At 47.9% G+C, this 24134-nt stretch overlaps 1 protein-coding gene and 1 long non-coding RNA gene across 2 annotated transcripts in view; one reads left to right on the top strand and one right to left on the bottom strand.

Annotated features, from left to right (window-relative positions):
• LOC309355948 overlaps positions 1-24134 on the bottom strand; it is an 80680-nt gene that overhangs the window by 22115 nt on the left and 34431 nt on the right. The gene's annotated exons all lie outside the window — the stretch shown is intronic.
• Positions 2753-24134, top strand: part of ACADVL (acyl-CoA dehydrogenase very long chain) — a 35027-nt gene continuing 13645 nt past the window's right edge. The window contains exons 1-14 of the mRNA XM_081886828.1: positions 2753-2916; positions 3748-3826; positions 7151-7225; positions 11976-12048; positions 13302-13366; positions 13826-13960; positions 15034-15178; positions 16707-16836; positions 18547-18672; positions 19269-19467; positions 20161-20265; positions 21263-21349; positions 21563-21625; positions 23559-23660. Coding sequence (XP_081742954.1) covers positions 2852-2916; positions 3748-3826; positions 7151-7225; positions 11976-12048; positions 13302-13366; positions 13826-13960; positions 15034-15178; positions 16707-16836; positions 18547-18672; positions 19269-19467; positions 20161-20265; positions 21263-21349; positions 21563-21625; positions 23559-23660 — 1449 coding nt within the window. The 5' untranslated portion in view covers positions 2753-2851. The remainder of the gene's footprint in view (positions 2917-3747; positions 3827-7150; positions 7226-11975; positions 12049-13301; positions 13367-13825; positions 13961-15033; positions 15179-16706; positions 16837-18546; positions 18673-19268; positions 19468-20160; positions 20266-21262; positions 21350-21562; positions 21626-23558; positions 23661-24134) is intronic.

Below are 24134 nucleotides of genomic sequence, written 5' to 3'. Positions count from 1 at the left end.
CCCTGAATCCTGCAGAGTCTCATCCGGGGAAGAAGGGAAAAAGTGGAAGGGAGGAGGAAAGGGATTCAACGCCCCCACCCCACCCCGACTTGCCTCCCTCCCCAAACAGGGTACGAACTTCCTCTTCAATGGTGCTACTTCCTTCCCGCCTGCACGTTCCTGCGAGTCTTTGTCTCTAGGTTGCAGCAGGAGACACCCCCCTAGGGATTGGGGCCCCTCTCCAGTATTTAGCCCTCCCCTCTCTCTAGGGGCCTGGGTGTGTGTGTGCGTGCGTGTGGTCGGTAGCAGATAACTATTTTGTAATAACATATTTATTTTTTAGCTCTTTTGTGTACAAAAAAAAAACACCATTCAGTAATAATTAAAAAAAACAACCAAATTAAACCAAAGTGTGTCAACTTCTGCGTTTTGTTTACGTGATGCTTGAAGGGTTTTTTTTGAGGGGGGGGGACTGGATGGCAAGATTTGGAATTGGTGCTTTAGGCATCTTGCAGTTCTTTGGCAAAAACCGGTCTTCGATACTCAAGGTCAGGGGTCAGCAAACTTTTTCAGCAGGGGGCCAGTCCACTGTCTCTTAGACCTTGTGGGGGGCCAGACTAACTATCTATCTATCTATCTATCTATCTATCTATCTATCTATCTATCTATCTAAACAAATTCCTATGCCCCACAAATAACCCAGAGATGCATTTTAAATAAAAGCACACATTCAACTCATGTAAAAGCAAAAGTTTGGGGGAGGGGAGTCCAGGGTGGCTATGGATTAAATTTGCGCTGCGAGGGAATGGTTTTTTCCTTCCCCTGCTGACTGGAAAGTAACAGAACCTCCAAGGTTCCTGCTGCGGAATAGGTCGGTCCCTTCACACTCCAGTCGTTTCCTACCAAATTCTGCATGCAAATAGCACGGGAGCATTTCCCCAAATTGAGAGTGCTTTGCCCTCAAATATGTTCCAAGTAAGGTTGGCAGCAAGGAATGGGAGAAGATACTTTCTAACAGCAGAAAGCATGGTAAATAATGGAGCAATTTCAAATGGGATCTGGGATGTTTTGCTGGCAGCAGAACGGAGGACCTTGCTGCCTCGGAGCGGCTACAGACTTAGAGAAAAGGAGATTGTCCCATGATATGAGGGGGGGGGGTGCCATACAGATTTTGCCTCCCCCTCCGTTTCCCCCACAATATAAACTTGAGGTTAAATTAGAAGAGTCACGCAAGGCAGAATCTGGCCCTACAGGTATCGCTAGACTACAATTCCCATCGTCCCTGGCTATCGGACATGTCACTTGGAGCTGATGCGAACTAGTTTCCTCCCAATAGCTTCCTGGAAGAAGCAGGGCACCCCTTGCAGGTTGATAGGCGGTGGGCACTCTGCACGGGCTCAGTGGTACCATGGTTTATGGCTGCATCCGGCCGAGACAAACCAGGATCTGAGCCAGAAAGACGGGGCACGCCAAGTGAAGCGAGAACGCCTTTGTTTAAATTCTGCTGCTTCCTTGCCTTGGGACCCCAACATTATTCTTCAGACTGGGCTGTGGACCTCGCTTTCTAAGGCCTAGAAACCGCTTGTATGGTTGTTGGGGAGGGCAGAAACTGGGCAGCCTGCCAGGGAGACCCCTGTTCCCCTCTGCACATGGACAGATGCACCCCTGGCTACAGCTTTAAATTAACCAGCATGGCTCAATGGTTAGAGTGTCGGACTAGGACCTTGAAGACCAGGTTTCAAATCCTGACTGGTTGACCATCGGCCAGTTGCCGCTTGTCTCACCTCACAGGGTTGTTGTGGGGAGTAAAATTAGCGGGGCGGAGAACCATGCATGCCACCTTGATCTCCCTGAAAGAGAAAAGATGGTGTAATAAACATAAATCTGCCCTTCTTCCCTTATGGGGGACACAAGAGCCCTTATAGAGTCCTTTGTAGGTTCTCCATTGGTCAGAGAAAAGAACAGAGGCCAGCCAGAGAATATTGAGAAGCAAAGCAGCTAGTAAATACTTATTCCTGAGCCAGGTCACAGGCTCACCCTATTCATACACAGACATACCCTTAAGACAGGATTTGTGAACCGAAAAGACAATGGGGAGGCTTTTCCATTTTCCTTCGACCTTGCAGAGAAATATTTGAGGTCAGTTTGGGAGGGACAAAATGGTTTCAGGACTTTTTCCTGTGGGGTTTCAGACTTGTGGTTTATATATTCAGTTATGAACATTTTTATATACAGTGTGTGTGTGTATATGTGTGTGTGTGTGTGTGTGTGTGTGTGTACACACACATATATGTATACACACGCACACACACACACATATATATATATATACACACACACACACACATATGACCTTAAATTTTTTATTTCAGTGGGGCATTAATACAACAAAGCAGTGCTTTTTTCTGGGGGGTACACACACCTCTAAACATTTTCTGAATCTAAGTTTGGCCTCATTGAGGGGCATAATTTCAATATGAGTAGGAAAATGAGACATTTTTGGGGGAGGAAGCACTGCAGTAAAGGAATAAATGCACCCCGGGGTGCAACAGCCCTGAAGTAGCAGGGGGAAGAAATGCACTTTGCATATGCTCAGGGCAGGCCAACTCTGTCCAAAAAAAACCCCACCAAAACATGCTTTCTTCCTCTGCTGGCCTGGAAAGGAAAGCCACGTCTCCATGGGGGAAGAAAACTACAACTCCCAGCATGCCCCGGGGCCATGGGTGGGGCAGGAAGTAATTAGCCCTATTCCCCCACACACACACATATTTGAGCTGATGACCTTGCATAAGGGGAGGGGAGGAGCAAGAGGGAGAAGCAGGCAAACAGAAACTTGCAAGCACCTCCGAGGTCCCATAGACACCCCCCAGCCATGCAGACTTTGAGGCTGCCCCCCAAGTTCTGCTGGAGCCTCCTGCGGCTGAGCAGCCCCCCAGGGTGAGTCTGGGACATGATCAGGGAGGGGGCAGGAAAAGTTGCCTTTTGGTGGGTGTGGGGTGGTGGGGTTTTTTGGGGGGGGGATCTGAGTGTGGGGTGCTTTGGAAGGGGTGGGGGCTGGTGGGAAAGGGGTTTAGGGGTTTAGGGGTGCAGAGGGTGATGGGGAGATATTGAGTGTGTGGTTTCAGGACTCTCCCTATAAGTGGATAATTTTGGGGAGACGGGATGGTGGGGTTACCTGTTGGGGGGCGATCGGAGACAGCTGTGCTTTTTCCCCTTAAAAAAATGTTTGGGGGGATTTTTTGGGGGGTACTCTCAATCTGACTCAAGAAAATCTCAATTTTATAGTTCAAATCAGGGAAAGTAAGTACAGTAAATGGACCAAAGTACAAAGATTCACAAAATGTTTAGGGGTATGCGTACCCCCCCCCCAAAAAAGCACTGACTTTGAACTGGTAGGGATTAAACGGAAGAGTCTTAACTGGACTTTGAACAAACGTACAATTACTTGTCGCTGCTTCGAACTTGACTGTGTTATTACCTTCCTAAGTTGGTCCTGCGGGCTGTTCTTCTGAATAATTCTTTCTATAGGGTAGTGGGGGCACTGAAGATGGGTTTAAGGAAACCAGGGGGTGGTGGCCCTAAAAACAAAATTGGGGACCCCTGCCCCGCACCCACAAAAAGCCCTTAGAAAGTAGGCTGTTTCTTAAAAAATAAAATAATATGTATTTACAACTACAGCCACTTTACCTGGCCAGGTAGTTGAGGAGCCATTTCACTAATCCACCCTCTTCTCCTGAATTACCCCTCGCTTCCCCCCCCCCTTCCCAGGTCTGGTGGGCTCCCGGCTTTGACGTACCCCCCTCCACACCCAAATGGAAGGAGACTCTATGCTACGCAGACGGCAGAGGTATTTTTGGGGTGCTGAGGGGAAGGAGCAGGGCCTGTTTCTAGTTACGCCTCTTTATTTTAATGGGAATCCCCGATTCTGGTGGATCGGGCCCAGGGGCTTTTGCAGTTTGATGGCTGTGCGAAGGGGTTTTTGTTTTTTGTTTTAGGGGGGAGGTTAAAAAAGGTAAGGATTTGTGGGCCGTGTGGCGTGGGACGGTTGTTGGTTCGGGTGCTGGCAAAACAGGTCCGTGAACCTTTTAGCCCTTCCTCTATTGTTACCGGAGACACGTGGCTTCCTAATTTGACAAATGCCTATTGCGCACTCATTAATCTCATTTATGCTTGCAACACCCTTTGTTGGGCTTGACGCTTTCTGGGGGAGTGAGTCATGTTAACCTATCCCTTCCTCCATGTGGACTAGGAGCGTGGTGGGTTTAAAAACCAAAAGCGGATTTTGGAAAGTCAGGCGGATTTTATCCTAGCTCCGTTACGCGGAGAACCCCATTGAGAACCCCAGCAGCTATTGCCATCTTCTCCACTCCACCCCGGAAAAAGAATATATATAAATTCTGAAACCCTGGTGCCCCAAATCCTTTTCAGGTTCCCATGACAGGGAGGCCAAAGGTTTTTTTCCCTCAGTTGAAGTGCTTTGAAGTCAGAGTGTGTCCTTAGGATTTGGTTGCTCTAAAAGGCAGCCCTTTCTCACCCGAATGTCTGGAACTGGCATCTATTAACTGCCCACCCCACAAAAGATGCATTTTGAACCCCCCCCCTTTTTTAAATTATAAACACTCCACCCCAGAGGCAGCTGCAACCCACCATGGTGAAATCTAGCCACCTCAAACCAGACGGATTTGTAACTTGTCACTTCCAGACGTATTATTTTGTCTCGTAAATACGCTGCTTGCTTGTAGAACAAAAAGCGGTTTACAAAGATGAAGGAAAAGTGAAATTATCAATGAAAAACGCTTAAAAACGGCTGTTTAAAGCAATCGGGTAACAATTAAGGTCAGCAATAAGCTTAAATTTTTTTTTAAACATTCCATATAGCTGGGTAGGCTTGCCTAAACAAAAATGGTTTTTTGGCAATTGATTTTATTAGAAGATTTTCTTGGGTAGCAAAAGTACATAAAGCGTCTGTTCTCAGTTTATAGAGTCCTTCATACATCGAATGTGAAACATTACTGTTATGGGTGTTGGGGAAAATAGAAGTGGGGAGAAAAAGGGGGGCAGGGAAAGTAAACTTTCATCTATCTATCTATCTATCTATCTATCTACTGTCTGCCTGCCTACCTGTTTGTAATTTGCCCTGAAAAGGGGTCCCTGCCTGGCGTCAATAGGCAGGGAGTTCCAAAGTTTGGCTGCTGCTATGCTTAAAAGGCTGATTTTGTACAAATAATAATAATAACAATAAAAATTTATTATTTATACCCCGCCCATCCGGCTGGGCTTCCCCAGCCACTCTGGGCGGCTTCCAACAAAATATAAAAATACAGTAGTACATCAAACATTAAAAGCTTCCCTAAACAGGGCTGCCTTCAGATGTCTTCTGAATGTCAGGTAGTTGTTCTTCTCTTTGATATCTGATGGGAGGGTGTTCCACAGGGCGGGTGCCACCACCAAGAAGGCCCTCTGCCTGGTTCCCTGTAACCTCACTTCTCGCAGGGAGGGAACCGCCAGAAGGCCCTCAATGCTGGACCTCAGTGTCCGAGCAGAATGATGGGGATGGAGACGCTCCTTCAGGTCTACTGGGTCTTTGAGGCCATTTAGGGCTTTCTAGGTCAGCAACAACACTTTGAATTGTGCTCAGAAACGTCCTGGGAGCCAATGTAGGTCTTTGAGGACTGGTGTTATATGGTCTCGGCAGCCACTCCCAGTCCCCAGTCTAGCTGCCACATTCTGGATTAGCTGTAGTTTCCGGATCACCTTCAAAGGTAGCCCCACGTAGAGCGCATGGCAGCAGTCCAAGCGGGAGATAACTAGAGGATGCGGAGCAGGGATTGTGTGTCACCTGCTGCCCTGCCGGTTCTGCAAATTGAGGTGTTATCCTGGATATCCTTCCCTCCCTGAGTTCCACGTGGCATTTTCTAGGGGAAAGGTCAGGTTATTTAATCCCCGATTTGGGAAGTATGTAGGGGAAAGGTGAGCTGTCACCAGCTGAGCCCCAGGCGCCCTGTTGACATGGCTGCAAAAGGAGGAAGATTGCTCATCCCAGCTGCGTTGGAATTCCTGGAACAAAGCGGCAAATGTCCCGGCCGTCCTGGGATCCCGCCAGGATTTTCCTCTGCAGTTCCCTTCCCACCGCAGGGCTGATTTCAGGTTCGGCTCCAGTCTGAACCAGTAAGAGGGACTGTGCCAGGTTCGGCTGGAGGACCAGCTCCCTGCTCCTAGCAGTGGGCAGGCTGAATCATAGTATTCCAGAATTGGGAGGGACCCCCAGCGGTCATCTAGCCCACCCCCTGCAATGCTGGAACCTTAGCTAAAGCATCCCTGGCAGATAGCCTTCGAACCTCTACTGAAAAACCTCCAAGGGAGGAGAGGCCGCCTCCTCACAAAGGGGTCCGTTCCACTGTCAAGCAGATTAATCTGTTTTGCATTACAGTGGTACCTTGGTTCTCAAACTTAGTCCGTTCCGGAAGTCCGTTCCAAAACCAAGGCGCCCTTTCCCATAGAAAGTAATGCGGAACGGATTTATCTGTTCCAGACTTTTTAAAAAACCCTGAAAACAGTAATTTAACATGAATTTTACTATCTAACAAGACCATTGGTCCGTAGAATGAAAGCAATAAACAATGTACTGCAGCCACACAATCAATCAGTCGGTAGGTGAACTGGGTTCCACACAGTCGCCAAAACGAAACAAAAAAGAGCCGCAAAAATAAAAACGCAACGTAAATAGCAAAAGCAGGCAGACCTCAGTGTAACCCTCAAAACAAGCGTAACACTCATATATTTCCAGTAAGAAGTCCTTTTACCTTCACCTTATCAATTTCTCCTCGCTACTTGTACTTTCTTATCTACACCTAATCTCTGATTTTATTCCCTGGTTTGTTAATGACTCCCTTCTATGCGTTTCCCAATTTCTCATCTCTTAAAATTTCTGCGTCCCTTCTAGGGAAGACCACTCTCTTAACTGTAGAATTTAGTCTATGCTCAACCAAGAGTCATCATTGGAAACATATTTCATCATCTAATTTTTAAAAACATCCCATTCTGCTTTGATTCTCGGCCGAGGTCCTTCTGTTGACTGGTCAGCAGGTTGATAAGTCAACAAAGCTTTATATATAATTTCTCTAGCCGGAAAGCCTCTAACACCAGATAACTTTCTTGTTGCTTTTTGCAGGCCGTGGTGGATAAATCGAGTGTGAAGTCCGACGCAGTTTCCCAAGCGATACCGGAAAAGAAACCTTTAATTGCAGTAGGTGCTTTTTTCCTATATTGGGGCAGGGACGGCGACAGGGAATTGATGGTGGGAAAGATATTCGGCAGATTGAATTGAATTTTTGGGAAAACAAACGGCTTAGGTGGTCTCCTGGTTCTCTGACCTGTCACCCCAGTTTCGAGGGGAAATGCGGTCGTGAAAAATCGGAGTCGTATATTGCTGTGCAAACCCCTGACCTCCTCACTGGCTTGAGCTTCCGGGATGTTATGGGGTATTCAAAAACATTCGTTCTCTGTGCTCAGAGGACGGTGGGGGAGAGGGCTGTCTAGGCAAGGGCCCCCCCCCCAAGCATTTTGGGACTTAACTGTTTGAAAGGCTGCCTTTTAAATTAAATTAAATGCCTCTTGAGAGTCCCATGGACTATAAGAAGATCCAACCTCTCCATTCTGAAGGAAATCCACCCTGAGTGCTCACTGGAAGGACAGATCCTGAAGCTGAGGCTCCAAGACTTTGGCCACCTCATGAGAAGAGAAGACTCCCTGGAAAAGACCCTGATGTTGGGAAAGATGGAGGGCACAAGGAGAAGGGGACGACAGAGGACGAGATGGTGGGACAGTGTTCTCAAAGTGACCAGCATGAGTTTGACTAAACTGCGGGAGGCAGTGGAAGACAGGAGGGCCTGGCATGCTCTGGTCCAGGGGGTCACGAAGAGGCGGACACGACTAAACGACTCAACAACAACAACAACAAAATGCCTTTTTCAACGTGTCGTGTGAGGGGGGTTATTAATAATAATAATAATAATAATAATAAAGTTTTATTTATACCCCGCCCTCCCCGGCCAGAGCCGGGGTCAGGGTGGCTAACACCAGTAAAATTACATTTAAAAATACAAATTAAAAAATAAAACAATTTAAAATACAGGTTAAAATATAATTGGATTGTCTTTGTTCTTATTTTTAATATTTTTAAAATATATTGTAATTTTGTGTTGTGAACCGCCATGAGATCTACAGGCGTCTGGCAGTATGCAAATTTAATATATGGTGATAATTCTGCTGCAAACCCCCCACTGTCTTTGGAATACCTTAAGAACATAAGGATTGCCGTGCTGGATCAGGCCAGAGGCCCAGCTAGGCCGGCTCCCTGTTCTCGCCGGGGGTCACCCTGATGCACATTATCGGAAACCCCTGAGCAGGATCCGAACACAAGACCCTCTCCCCTCCTGCGGTTTCCAGCGACTGGCGTCTAAAGGAACCTTGCCTCTGACGGCGGAGCCGTTTTCCAAAAATATAGCTAAATGTAAATTAACAAATATAATTAAATGGGATGATAAGGGTGTGAGCGCGACAGCCCTGGCAGCTAATTATAGGGCAGGTATAATTCCAAAACGTACGCATGTGGGCGTTTCTGCACCGGTGAAAGTTGGCTGGTATTAATATCTCCCCTGCCTTTATTCTCCTTTGCAGAGAGAGACCTGGTTTAAATTTATGTCGGTCTGCATGCGGCTGTCGGTTGTGAGCTACCGCAGGAGCATCTGAACCGACATGGGGTGTTTTTGTTACGCAGAGTGAGGCCCTCTAATCCAGGCTGGCTGGCTGGTTCTCCAGGGTCTCTGATTATTCCTTCCAAGCCCTTCACAGAGGTGGCAGGATTGAACCCAAGACCTTATGCTGGCCACACAGGTGCCTTTCCCACCAGATTCCTAAGAATGTAAGGAAAACCTGCTGGATCAAGCCCATGGCCCAGCCAGCCCAGGATCCTGTGCTCACAGTGGCCAACCACGTGCAGGATCCGATCACAAGAGCCCTCTCCCCTCCTGCTGTGGCTTCCAGCGACATATATAATATATAATTTTTATTAATAACATTCCAATTGGTAACAGATCAATCACATCTTGATACCCACAACGTAACTGGCTGTGTTTAACTATCTAAATTCTTTATACATCATATAAGCATAACTCTCTTCACATTATCTAATTGAGTAGAAGCAATTAAGGACCAACATTTAGAACAGGAAATACAAATAGATCAGTTCTTTGATACGTAACGTCCAAATGGAAGCTTTTTGTGTTCCACGCATACAAGTGTCAAACGTAACAACTTTAAGGAGCAGTACTTGCAGAAGATGGAACTTTTCTTTGTAATGTTCCACATTTTCCTTTTGCAAAGTACGGTTGTTGTATGCTGTATGCCGGTGTCAGACAAAAGAACTTAAACATGACAAGGATTCCCGGAATAATACTTTGTTTTGCCTTGCCGGGCTTCGTCAGCCGTGCATACTCTAAATTAATCACAATACAAAAAGATAAAGCCAGTTATATATTCCAAATTAAACAATTTAATGGGACTTCCCATGTTCTGGCTGTTGGGAGAAAGTTTCTTTCACTTCTCTTGTTTTTTCCAGTTTCATAATTCCGCTCTTAAGCTTTGTCTTATCATTGCAATCACTGGTGTATGACTTTCTATCATATTTAGCAAGTCCGTATGTCTATTAACCTGCAAGAGGCCTTTTTATTCCGTCTTGTTATCCGTCGGTTGATTTTCAACTCACCACCCCCTTCATTCCACAGTTCAAGAGCTCTGCACTCTCTTCCGTTTGAGTTAAGCGCAGCAGTCTTTCAGATCTTTTAACGAGCTGATAGTCCAAATGCGAGTTTTCCGCAGAAAAGCAATGCTGTGGGGTATATTTCACAAGTCAATAATTGTGTAAATAATCCTCAAAAATCCTAGCTTGCTCCTCCCAAGCCCCCGGGCCCTAGGGGAAGCTCGCAAAGATCAACGATTCACCCTCATTTTCACAGTAATCCATGTACAAAAACAGATGCAGCTTTTGGTGTGAAATATTAAAAATGAAGAGCATGGCCACTGGTCCCATCACCTCCTGGCAAATAGAAGGGGAAGAAATTGAGGCAGTGAGAGATTTGACTTTCTTGGGCTCCATGATCACTGCAGATGGTGACAGCAGCCGCGAAATTAAAAGACGCCTGCTTCTTGGGAGAAAAGCAATGACAAACCTAGACAGCATCTTAAAAAGCAGAGACATCACCTTGCTAACAAAGGTCTGTATAGTTAAAGCCATGGTTTTCCCAGTAGTGATGTATGGAAGTGAGAGCCAGACCATAAAGAAGGCAGATCGCCAAAGAATGGATGCTTTTGAATTCTGGTGCTGGAGGAGACTCTGGAGAGTCCCACGGACTGCAAGAAGATCAAACCTCTCCATTCTGAAGGAAATCAGCCCTGAGTGCTCACTGGAAGGACAGATCCTGAAGCTGAGGCTCCAAGACTTTGGCCTCCTCATGAGAAGAGAAGACTCCCTGGAGAAGACCCTGATGTTGGGAAAGATGGAGGGCACAAGGAGAAGGGGACGACGGAGGACGAGATGGTGGGACAGTGTTCTCGAAGCTACGAACATGAGTTTGACCAAACTGCGGGAGGCCGTGGAAGACAGGAGGGCCTGGCGTGCTCTGGTCCAGGGGGTCATGAAGAGTCGGACACGACTAAACAACTCAACAACAACAACATCATTCCCCAATTGTACTCCATTGGTTGTCTTCAGCCCCCACTGGGTGGAGGCCGTTTCTCTTTTGCCCTGCCTCACAGCCTGTGCCATTTTCTTATCCTAGCGACCAATATTGAGAAGTACCGTATTTTTCGCTCCATAAGACGCACTTTTTTCTTCCTAAAAAGTAAGGGGAAATGTCTGTGCGTCTAATGGAGCGAATGCATGGTCCCTGGAGTCAAATTGCCCGGGGCGAAAAGCAGATCATGCTTTTTTTCCCTTTTTTTTTTTTTTTTGAAAGAGGGAAGTGGGTGTTGAAACAAAGCTGCTGAACCGATGTTCAGGGAGAGATAAGGGGCGCTAGAAATAAAGGAGGCTGCCTGGGAGGGGGGAGGTAAAGACAGCGAACTTGCAAAGGGGGGAAACAGGAAGACCAAAGCAATGAGGAGAGAAATTAGAAGGAAAGGAGGAGCAAAAAACTGCTCCAGTTAAGGAACAGACACTAAGGCAAACAAGAGGGAAAGGAGTGTTGAAAGGAAGCAGCTGATTGGTAAACGATCGGGAAGGGAGATAAGGGACGCTAGCAATAAAGGAGGCTGCATTGGAGGGGGGAGGTAAAAGCCCATGGATCCTCAGGATTTTTGCATTGGGTCACCCCAAATTCACCATCAGATCACATAGCATGTCTATGGCTGCAGCTGGCACCAAAAAAATAACACACCCACTGTTGCCTGGGGCCGCAATGGCGCAAAAACGTGGTTACAAAGCACGGATCCACATGGATCCTCAGGACTCTTGCATTGGATCACCCCAAATTCATCATCAGATCACGTGTCTGTGGCCATAGCATGAACCACAAAAATCATACATCCACTGTTTCATTCAGAATATTTTTTTTCTTGTTTTCCTCCTCTAAAAACTTGGTGCGTCTTATGGAGCGGAAAATACGGTATTACTGCCTCCAGAGGCCTCCTGACTACTTGTCCTCCCTGAGTTGGTCTAATCCATCTTTAAAGGCATCCATGTTGGGTGCCGTCCTTCCCTCCTGTGGCAGGGAGTTCCAGAGTTTCTGTGCATTGTTTACCAAAGGGCTTCCTTTTTAATCTGTCCTGAATACCTCCAACATTCAGCTTCTGGTGCTGTGAGAGAGGGAGAAAAAGTTTGTCGCGTTCTGTGGGATATGCATGATTTTTCGAATTCCGTCATGCCGGCTCCCGCTCGCCTTTCCTCTAAATTTAAGAAGGCCCAAGTGTTACAACTCTTCCTCTTGTTCTCCATCCAGGAGTCGAAGTCATTTGCCGTTGGGATGTTCAAGGGCCAGGTCAACACGGAACAAGTCTTCCCTTATCCTTCAGGTAAACACCAGGGGCTTGGAGAGGAGATGGGTTGGAGGGATTTAATGTTTGATGTCTTGCTGTGTTTTAGTTTGTTGGAAGGTGCCCAGAGTGGCTGGGTAACCCAGTCAGATGGGCACCATGTAAATAATAATAATAATAATAAATAATAATAATCCAGAGTACAGTGGTGTTTCAGGTTAAATACATTTCAGGTTACACACTCCGCTAACCCAGAAATAGTGCTTCAGGTTAAGAACTTTGCTTCAGGATGTGAACAGAAATCGTGCTCCGGCGGCGCGGCAGCAGCAGGAGGACCCATTAGCTAAAGTGGTGCTTTAGGTTAAGAACAGTTTCAGGTTAAGAACAGACCTCCGGAACGAATTAAGTACTTAACCCGAGGTACCACTGTATTGGACAACTGGTCCTGTTAGCAAGGGATCATGGGAGTTGTAGGCCAAAACATCTGGAGGGCTGCAAGTTGGGGGTGCCTGACCTAGTCCTAGAGACCATGGGTAGGCAAACGTAGGCCCAAATCCGGTCCAATCACCACCTCAATCCAGCCTGCGGATGGTCCGGGAATCAGCATGTTTTTACATGAGTAGAATGTGTCCTTTTATTTAAAATGCATCCCTGGGTTATTTGTGGGGCCTGCCTGGTGTTTTTACATGAGTAGAAGGTGTGCTTTTATTTAAAATGCATCCCTGGGTTATTTGTGGGGCATAGGAATTTGTTCATTATTATTTTTCTTGCCAAAATATAGTCTGGCCCTCCACAAGGTCTGAGGGACAGTGGACAGGCCCCCTGCTGAAAAAGTTTGCTGACCCCTGGACTAGCCAAACAAATTTCTTAATCTCACTTCTTTCTTCCATAAAGGGCAAGGCAGAGGGAGGTCTGTGGGTTTGCATTTTAAGTCTAAGAACGTTGGCTGAGAATAGGAAAGACCAACTCTAGGTGTGCCGGGCTAAGTTGCCCCCTTTTCCTTAATAATAATAATTTATTATTTATACCCCACCCATCTGGCTGGGTTTCCCCAGCCACTCTGGGCTGCTTCCAAACGAATATTAAAAACAATGCGGCTTGGCGTGCAGTTAAGAGAATCCAGCCAGCCGTCTCAGATGGGAAAAGCTTGGAGACTCTAAAAAGCAGAAGGAGGCAAGGAAATCCAAATTGGTTCCGCCGCAAGGTGTATGTTGGGGTTTGGAAAAGCAGTTTGCTAGGAGGGCTTGCAGGCTAGCAGGGGCTGATATTTTCCTTCCCTTCTCTTATTACAGTTCTAAATGAAGATCAAGCCCAGACACTGAGAGAGCTGGTGGGCCCCGTTTCTCGGTTCTTTGAGGTGAGGAATTCCAGAATGGCGTCTGTCTTAATAATAATAATAATATATTAGGGCAGAGCCAGAATTATGTGGGTGGGAATTGCAGAGAAATGGCAGGTTTTGGCTGAACCTTGGGGGACATATTCCCAACAGCGAGGGGAAACGCAGAATGGGTTTAAATCACAGGTAGGCAAACTAAGGCCCGGGGGCTGGATCCGGCCCAATCGCCTTCTAAATCCGACCTGCAGATGGTCTGGGAATCGGTGTGTTTTTACATGAGTAGAATGTGTCCCTTTCTTTAAAATGCATCTCTGTGGTGCATAGGAATTTGTTCATTTCCTCCCCCCAAAATATAGTCCGGCCCCCCACAAGGTCGGAGGGACAGTGGACCGGCCCCCTGCTGAAAAAGTTTGCTGGCCGTTGGTTTAAATAGATGCTTTTCCCATCATCTGACTCTCCCTTCCTCCCTCTCTCCACCAGGAGGTGAACGACCCGGCCAAAAATGATGCGCTGGAGAAAGTGGAGGACAAGACCATGGAAGGCCTCAAGGAGCTGGGAGCTTTTGGCTTGCAAATCCCCGTTGAGCTCGGGGGGTTGGGGCTCAGCAACACCCAGGTGAGGCTCGAGGGCTGGCGCCCCCCCCATCCTTCCCCTAAATGCTACCAGACTCGGAGGGAATCCTAGGAACATAGCTGTCAAGTGTCCCTTATTTGGCGGGACAGTCCCTTATCCCAGCGCCATGTCCCGCTGCTGTCCCTTATTGATGATGTCCCTTAAATTTCCCGGGTTTCAAAGGAAGCAGCTCTTCTCCCTGCCGGCCAGGGAGGAGGGATGCTCCAACTGTGTTGCTTGGCTGCCCGGTCCGCCCCCCTCCGGCCTCCTCTCACCAGCCTCGGCCCCTGGGAACCCCTCCCCGCTGGGACTGAGGAGCCTTGAGAGGAGAGCAAGGGCAACCATAGAGAAAGCAGTTCAGAGAGAGGAGGAGGAGGCAGGTGTTCTCTAAGGGCTAACCATAGAGGGGGAAAGCGGAGGAAGGACCGCAAGAGCTTCTCCCATAGATTTGTAGTGGTAGACTAGCATAGATGGTCTGATCTGCGGGTTTACTTTGGGCGCTATTCCCCCCCTTCCTCCCGCCCCACCTGGTGGAAGTGAGAGCTGCAGATGGAGCACGAGAGAAAAGAGACAGAACTGCAGCAGCATCTTTGTAGCTTGGACTTCGTTTTGGGCAAAAAGTGGTTGCTGCTTGTAGTTATTTAATTGCAGTGTTTCATCGGCTGGTGTCTTGAGCAGCAACCTCTGGAAACGAAGGGCTAAAACCCAGCACTGCTCTCCCAAATTATCTGGTCCCTTTTAACTGGTTGACTAAAATCCCTTATTTTGGCTGCTGGGCCCTTATTTTCAAATCTGTAAGTTGACAGCTATGCCTAGGAAGGAAACGACATGGAGGTTTGTGAGCTTAGAGGGATTTCCTGCTGCTCTGTGCAGCCATTGGTCAAGTTGCTGTGATGTCATGGAATGTTCTCAGACATTGTCCTTTCAGGGATGGGGGTGGCTTTCCTGCTTTGAGGGAGGCTGAGCTTTCTTGCCACTGAGAAAAATGTGCTCTGCCCATGCTCAGAGGTGAGAGAGAGAGAGCTTTGAATGCTTCGTGGCCAACGACCCCTTCTTTTTCTCTCTTCCCACCGCAGTATGCGCGAATGGTGGAGCTCGTTGGCATGCACGACCTGGGGGTGGGCATCACCTTGGGGGCCCACCAGTCGATCGGGTTTAAAGGCATCCTCCTCTATGGCACCAAGGAGCAGAAGGAAAAGTACCTCCCCAAACTGGCAACAGGTAAGGGGTCGTGGCCTTGTGGGGGGGGGGAGCTGAGGGGCAGGGACATCATAACCAGGGGCAGGCAATGGGGAGGCGAGGGGCAGAATACAGTGGTGCCCCGCAAGACGAACGCCTCGCAAGACGAAAAACCCGCTAGACGAAAGGGTTTTCCGTTTTGGAGGCGCTTCGCAAAACGAATTTCCCTATGGGCTTGCTTCGCAAGAAGAAAGCCCATAGGGAAATCTCCGGGGACCTCTTTTAAATGCTGGCGGTGGGGAGCAAAGCCTCCCCCCCCCCCAGCCTTCAGAAGAGGTCCAGGAAGGCTGGCGGGGGCCGAAAGGCTTTGCTCCTCACCGCCAGCATTTTAAAAGCAGTCCGGGATAGCAGGGAAGCGCTTCCCGCTATCCCGGAGGGCTTTTGAAGGCAGGCGGGGTGGAGCAAAGACTTTTGCCCCCCGCCTGCCTTCAGAAGAGGTCCTGGACCTCTTCTGAAGGCGGGCGGGGGGCAAAAGTCTTTGCTCCCCCCTGCCTGCCTTCCCGAGAGAGCGGAGAAACGCTGCGTTTCTCCGCTCTCCCGGGAAGGCAGGCAGGGGGGACAAAGACTTTTGCCCCCCGCCCGCCTTCAGAAGAGGTTGGGGGACAGACTGTCCCCGGACCTGGTTTGAAGGCGGTTTCCATAGGAACGCATTAATTGATTTTTAATGCGTTCCTATGGGAAACCGTGCTTCGCAAGACGAAAAACTCGCAAGACGAAAAGACTTGCGGAACGAATTAATTTCGTCTTGCGAGGCACCACTGTAAGTTTCTGAGGGAGGAAGTTGAGGGAGGGAAGTGCACCCTGCAACACGGTCCCTCCTGCTGCGTGAATCCCCGCTTCAAGGGTTCCTCGCTTCACAAGTTCCCCCTTTCGCCGCCCAACATCCCATTTACCTGCCTAAATTCCCTTTCATCATGGTGTATGTGTGTTTTTTGTGTGTGCACAAGGTTGGATTGTGGTGTTATTATTTTTTGAAATAGTTATAATATATAAACTTATAAAAAAATCCATTGAAAATCCTTATTGCGAGATCTCTCTGAATCTCATGACTGCCTCCCCTACCTTCCAGGGTCCTAGTGTCAATATTTACATTTGCATAGCAGCCTGTTATCCACATTTTTTTTTCTCCAAGTAAATTGTCCGTAGTCTTTGTTACCTTGCAAGTGAGATTAAAATCCTGCTAGTGTTTTCATCTGCTTACAGTAGTTTCCTAAATAAATTATATACATTTCCCCCCCACTCTTTTTTTAAAGTTCGTATCATCTTGGTTCCTTAGCTTTCCAGTTAATTTGGCCATTTCAGCATAGTCCGGTTTGTCGTTCTTCCCTGGTCGGGATTTTTTCTTCTTTCCCATCCGGGTTGTGTTATTTGGATCACGAGGGTTGAGGCATAAAACCTGGAAGCCGCTTCAGACCTTGTAGACAAAGGTGGCTGTGCGTATTTTGGGTGCCTCTGTCTTGCCATGACGACCCTCTTTTTTTAAAAAAAAAAAAAAAATAAAACCCTCTAGGTGAGACCATTGCTGCGTACTGTCTGACGGAGCCCACTAGCGGCTCGGACGCAGCTTCCATCCGATCCACGGCTGAGCTCAGCCCCTGCGGCACTTACTACACTCTCAACGGGAGCAAGATTTGGATCAGGTGAGTTCGGGGCCAGCCTGGGTGCGTAGGTGGAGGAGGAGGCACGGATCGGGGCAGGGTGGGGGGAGAGGTTGCCACCCACCTTGGAGCAGAGATTTCACCCAAAAGAGCCTTGAACCTGCCGCACCTCTCTTTGGAAAACACCCCCTTCCTCAGTATATTTTGGATAATTTTTATACTGCCGCTTTTGATCATATATTACTACTACTATGATTATTATTATTTATTGAATATATATACCGCCCTATACCCAGAGGTCTCAGGGAGGTTCACATAAAAAGATCACAGTATATAAAATAAAAAATAAAAGCAATGACCCAATAATACAGCCCCCCCCCAAAAAGAGCCACATTTTAAAAGGGTATGGGATGTTGATCAGGTCAACCAAAGGCCTGCTTAAAAAGGAACGTGTTTTTATATCTATATATCTATATCTATATATCTATCGATCTATCTCAATGTGTGTATGTGTATTAACACACACACACACATTTACTGACCTGTATTATTATTTTTGGATGAATCCCCCCCCCCCCCGGGATTTTTCGCTCTATAGGACGCACCTGACCATAGGACTCACCTTGTTTTAGAGGGGGAGAACAAGAAAAAAAAATTCTCCCCCTCTCTGCTCAGCGCCTCTTCAGCGAAGCGACAGGAGAAACAGAGCCCCTTCCATTTCTCATCCCACTTGGCTGAAGGGGCGCTGCCCAGCTCTCCCTCTCTGCTGAAGCCGGGAGAGTCAGCAAAAGGAACCCGAGGCCTCCGGAGCGCAGCAGGAACTCGCGCTGCAATCCGAAGGCTTCAGGCGGCTATCCCTGAAGCCTTGAGAGCGAGAGGGGTCGGTGCGCACTGACCCCTCTCGCTCTCCAGTCTTCAGCGAAAGCAACGCGAAGCCTCCGGAGCGTGGAGGGAGCGCTTCCTCCGCGCTTCGGAGGCTTCACGTTGCTATCGCTGAAGCCAAGGAGCCTGCATTCGCTCCATAAGATGCACACACAGTTCCCCTTAACTTTTGGAGGGGGAAAAGTGCGTCCTATTGAGCGAAAAATACGGTATATTAATACAGTGGTACCCCGCAAGGCGGACGCCTCGGAAGACGAAAAGCTCGCTAGATGAAGGAGTTTTTCATTTTCTTAGCCGCTTCGCAAGACGCATTTCCCTATGGGCTTGCTTCGCAAAACGAAGCTTTCCCCGCAAGCTCCGGGGATAGCGGGGAAGCGCAGCGCGTCTTCCCTGCTGTCCCTGGACCTCTTTTGAAGCAAGGGGCGGCGGGGAGAAGATCGCTTCTCCCCGTTGCCAGCCCCGCAATCTCCGGGGACAGAGGGGAAGGTGCGTGTGTCTTCCCCTCTGTCCCCGGACCCCTTTTGAACCAAGGGGCGGCAACGGGGAGAAGCGATTCTCCCCGCCGCCCCTTCCCTTGCTTTAAAACAGGTCCGGGGACAGAGGGGAAGGCGCGCGGTGCTTCCCCTCTGTCCCCGGACGGTCTCCATAGGAACGCATTGATTGATTTTCAGTGCATTCCTATGGGAAACCGTGCTTCGCAAGACGAAAAACTCGCAAGAAGAAAAAACTTGCGGAACGAATTAATTTTGTCTTGCGAGGCACCACTGTATAGACCTTCAAATGTGAGGTTGGAGGCTTGCCTGTGGTCCTGCAGTTACGAGCGCCAACCCTCCCACCCCCGGCGAATCCTGACTGGCAAATCTCTTGCAGCAACGGCGGCCTTGCGGATATATTCACCGTTTTCGCAAAAACGAAGATAAAGGACGAGGCGACTGGGGAAGTGAAGGACAAGATCACGGCCTTCATAGTGGAGCGAGCCTTTGGGGGCGTCACACGGTGAGTAGGATCGGAGCAAGCCACCTCACTCCAGCTTCGGCTTATTCCTTTACCCGGGCCAGTATTGCCTGCTCAGGCTGGCAGCTGCTCTCCAGATTCTCAGGCCACGCACAGGAGGAGCGATTTCCTGGCTCCGCTCACTGGAGATTGAACTTGGAAGCTTCTGCATTTAAAAAACGGGGAATTTACAAGAATGCCTGCAAATGATACGTATGTGAACATTTAAAATTGGGGACTCTCCACTAACTTATTACGGGAAGGTGCTTCCTTAATCGTCAGTGCTTGGTGACATAGAAAAATTTCCTGCAGGCATTTAAAGGTTAAATGCATTTATATTTTTCTGTATATAAGACTGTATTTTTTTAGGTTTAAAATTGGAAATTGTCTTATACATAGTGCATAGGGGGGACTGGCAATTCCCCCCCGCCAAAAAAAGCTCAGCAACTCTGGCCAATCATTCCCCAAAACAGCTTAACAACTCTGGGCAATCTCCCCCCATTTTATTAATTTGGAGTCCCCAAAAATAGGGGTCGTCTTATACACAGGGGCGTGTTATACACAGAAAAATACGGTATTTATCTCACCCCCCCCTCCAGCGGACCCCCAGAGAAGAAGATGGGCATCAAGGCGTCCAACACGGCCGAGGTCCACTTTGACGGGTGCCGTGTTCCTGTCGAGAATGTCATAGGGGCCCCCGGCTCTGGGTTCAAGGTGGCCATGAATATCCTGAACAACGGGCGGTTTGGCATGGCCGCTGCCACGGCCGGCACCATGCGGGGGCTGATCAGCAAAGCGGTGAGTGAAGTCTCAGAGTACCTTTGGTTTGTTGAGTTGGAAGAGGACCCCCCCTCTTTCCAATTTTTTTAATGCTTGATGTTTTAGCATGTTCCTATATCTGCTGGGGGACATGGGTGGCGCTGTGGGTTAAACCACAGAGCCTAGAACTTGCTGATCAGAAGATCGGCAGTTTGAATCCCCGCGACGGGGTGAGCTCCCGTTGCTCGGTCCCTGCTCCTGCCAACCTAGCAGCTCAAAAGCACGTCAAAGTGCAAGTAGATAAATAGGTACCACTCTGGCGGGAAGGGAAATGGCGTTTCCGTGCGCTGCTCTGGTTCACCAGAAGCGGCTTAGTCATGCTGGCCACATGACCTGGAAAAACTGTCTGCAGACAAACATCAGCTCCCTCGGCCAGTAAAGCAAGATAAGCGCCGCAACCCGAGAATCGTTGGTGGCTGGACTTAACTGTCACGGGTCCCTTTACCTTTACCCCTTATGGCTTTGATCTATAGGCTACCACTAAAACGAGGCTGCATTTTAAGCTGCATTTTAAACTGTATTCTAACGTATATTTTAATCAACTGGTTTTTGTTTTTTAAAAAATGTTTTTATTATGTTTATATTCAGTGTTAGGTGTCCTGAGCCAGGACTTGGCTGGGGAGGGTGGGGTATAAGTATATTATTATTATTATTATTATTATTATCCAAAAGGTGAACTACGCAGCAAACAGGACCCAGTTTGGAGACAAAATCCACAACTTCGAGGGAATTCAGGAGAAACTGGCTCGCATGGCAGTTCTACAGTACGTGACAGAGGTGAGCGCAAAGGCGAAAGTGAGCTAGCACATGAGGTTGGGGCAGCGACACGTGAACTGCTGTGGCGTGCCAAAAAAGCACAGTGCTCAGCACCAAAGCTCCTGACTGCACCCCCTCCTGACCCGCCACCTTCCCCCAGCCTGGCAATGCTCCTTTAAATCTTTGCTTCATAAGGACTAGGAACTTGAGAAGACCGTCAGGAGGATCCCTGCAGCGGGATCAGGCCAAAGCCCATCTAGCCCAGTTTCCTGTTCTCACAGTGGCCAACCGGGGGGGCAGGGATGAATGCGACTGAATTCCCCAAAGGGTTGTAAACTGAAAGGTGAAATTAACAGGACGCCCCCAGAAGCTGTTAGTTTCAGCGCATCCTCTTACAACACACTTTTTCAAAACAGTGATGGAGCAGAGCGTAGGTAGGCAAACTAAGGCCCGGGGGCCGGATCTGGCCCAGTCGCCTTCTAAATCCGGCCCGCGGATGGTCCGTGAATCAGCGTGTTTTTACATGAGTAGAAATGTGCCCTTTTCTTTAAAATGCATCTCTGGGTTAGAGTGGTACCTCGGGTTACATACACTTCAGGTTACACACTCCACTAACCCATAAATAGTGCTTCAGGTTAAGAACTTTGCTTCAGAACAGAAATCGGGCTCCGGCAGAGTGGCAGCAGCAGGAGGCCCCATTAGCTAAAGTGGTGCTTCAGGTTAAGAACAGTTTCAGGTTAAGAACGGACCTCTGGAATGAATTAAGTACTTAATCTGAGGTACCACTGTATTTGTGGGGCCTGCCTGGTGTTTTTGCATGAGTAGAACGTGTGCTTTTATTTAAAATGCATCTCTGGGTTATTTGTGGGTTATTTGTTCCTTTCCCCCTTTCTCCCCCAAAAATATAGTCCGGCCCCCCACAAGGTCTGAGAGACAGTGGACTGGCCCCCTGCTGGAAAAGTTTGCTGACCCCTGAAGCAGAATCTCACTCCCTTGGCTCTTTTCCTCTTCCCTACAGTCCATGGCATACATGATCAGCGCGAATATGGACCAAGGGGCAACTGACTTCCAGATCGAGGCGGCCATCAGCAAAATCTTTGGCTCGGTGAGAAAGGGGCCTGGTGGGAAATGGGGAAGGTGGCCTTGCCCCCTTGTCTGTTGGTCACCTGTTTGGCTGCATCCCTGTTTTAACGGGCAAAGTCCCCTCTGTTTTGACAATCTCCCTTGGCGGCGGCGGCTGTTGGTGTTTCAGTGCGCCCATTTTACAGCCTGAGAAGACCGAGTCATTTCCCCCTCTTTTTTCTTTTGTGTTGCCCAGGAGGCTGCTTGGACTGTTGCAGACGAGTGCATCCAGGTCATGGGCGGAATGGGCTTCATGAAGGTGAGTCAATTGGGAGAAATCTCTTCCAACACCACCCTGTCCAAAACCACCAGTTGTCATCCACAGTGTTCGTGGTTCCAGGTTTTCATTCCCTTTTCCTTTCCAAAATGATTTTTTTCCTTTTCGAAAAAATAACTGCAAGGAAATACCTGAAAGATTCTCGTACCACCATTTGACCACTTTGATATATGAAACTGGCAGTATTCCAGGTGCCAAAATAATACCCATTCCTCATTCATTTTTAGCGTGGCAGCACCTATGCGCAGGAACTCTCTGCCTATTGACATGTACTCTTTTCATCGCCTGCTAAAAACGTTTTTTCTTTGGACAAACCTGCCCAGACACGTAGAACGTTGCTGTATGTTTTAATCTGCTATCACTTTATTGCTGATTTAATCTTCTGAGTGCTTTTAAGGAGTTGTTTTTACTGCTATTTTTTGTTTTATTCTCTTTGTGTACCGCTTTGAGGTTGTTGATTTTTAAAAAAAACAATCGAGCATTGTATAAATTTATGAAATAAATAGAATAACAACAGGCAGAAAAATACAAAGAGAAGAAATGAAAACACGGCTTTGTAATTTACTGAATTGATGAGAAATAAACAGTGGCGTGCGAAGGAGAGAGAGGTTGGGTTGTAATTGCAACTACAAATTATTTCGAAAAGAAGACAACAGATAACTCTAAGCGAGGCTAAATCCAGATATTTGCATGAACCCAAGGGACCTGACATTTCTGACCTGTATTTGTATCTGAAATAAAATTAAACTAAGTGGTGAGGAAAGTAATTTTGAGTGCTCTGGGACACCTTGAATTTGTTTCTCTCTCTGTGTGTGTCTTTTCCCCAAGCAAAACAATTTTCCAAGACTTGGAAAACCAGCAGTCCAGGTTGCCAGGACTGAAATCCTTCCAAAACTTGGCCTTTGTGGCTCAGCCCCAGATTTTCCTTTCTGAAATGAATGAAACCTGGCCTTGCGACTCTGCAGAATGCTGCAGCGAGACTCTTTACGGGGTCCTCACTGCAAGATCACATTCACCCGGTGCTATACCAGTTGCACTGGCTCCCGGTGGAGTACAGGATCAGGTTCAAGGTGCTGATTTTAACCTTTAAACCCTGTACGGCCAAGGACCCTCATACCTACGGGACCGCCTCTCCTGGTATGCCCCGCTGAGGACCTTATGGTCTTCAAACAAAAACATCTTGGAGGTCCCAGGCCACAGGGAGGTTAGGCTGGCCTCAACCAGAGCCAGGGCTTTTTCAGCTGTGGCTCCGACCTGGTGGAACGCTCTTTGTCACAGGAGACTAGGGCCCTACGGGACTTGACATCTTTCCGCAGGGCCTGCAAGACAGAGCTGTTCCACCAGGCCTTTGGCCAGGGCACAGCCTGACCCCTTCCTTTGGTAACCCTCACAGATCTCTAGCCCAATGGTTGCCATCAATTTGATTTGAATTAATTTTATAATGTTGTATTATTTTATTGTTGTTAGCCGCCCTGAGCCCGGCTTTGGCTGGGGAGGGCGAGATATAACTAAAAATTTACTATTATTATTATTATTAAGCCAAAAGCAACTTCCTGTCCCCAATAGGAGATGGACAAAGGCTGGGTGTGATTACTGGGATTCAGAAGCGTGGCTGCTTCTGACTGTGGAGGCTCAACGTATACAACCCTCTCCTCCATCCTCTAGGTTGGTGGCCATCTTGTGGCAGGGAGTTCCAGAGTTTATGCACTGCGTGAAGGAGCTCTCTTTCCTTCATCTTGTCCTGAATCTGTCCTGCTCATGCTCAGGCTCTTGATGTTAAACTTGCCTTGCCCAGGACTCTGGGCCATCCAGACCCTTGGATTGAAAACCCCCCATGTTAAGCTCAGAACCGGTGGGGGAATCCTGGTTCTGTCCATCTTGACCCTCCTCTCCTTCTCTTCTCGCTCTGCTGCAGGATGCCGGAGTGGAACGCGTGCTGCGTGACTTGAGAGTGTTCCGGATCTTTGAGGGAACCAATGACATCCTGCGGCTGTTTGTCGCGCTCAATGGATTTCAGGTGGGTTGTTGGGAATGTGTGTCTGTGGTTCAGGATCTGGGGAAGAGAGGAAAGAGCGCAGTGTTTTTTAAGGTGGGATGCGGAGCTTCTGTGTTGCCCCCGTGGCTTTCAACCATTGATGAGAACATTGGAAGAGCTCTGTTGGATCAGGCCTAAGGCCCATCTATTCCTTTTTTAAATTTTTTTTTAAAAATAAACTTTATTATACATCAATTATTTATATATAAATTTTTATTAAGTTTTTCTTTTACAAATAATTTTGACAACCATGTTTACCAATTTACAGTTTTTGAACTTCCACCAGTACCTCCTTCAATCATCCATTTTTCATATCTTTACACATTTTCTATGTAGTATTGCCGATTTGATAATAACCTTCCATCTCAGTTTCTTTCTTACAATATACCTTGGTTTATCACAAAGCCTCTTTAAAACCCACTAGCGTTGTCTGTTCATCACATACAGTTTTCAGAT

Source organism: Podarcis melisellensis (genome assembly GCF_964234715.1).
Source record: "Podarcis melisellensis genome assembly, chromosome: 13".
Lineage (NCBI taxonomy): Eukaryota > Metazoa > Chordata > Lepidosauria > Squamata > Lacertidae > Podarcis > Podarcis melisellensis.
This window is presented reverse-complemented; position numbering and strand designations above follow the sequence as displayed.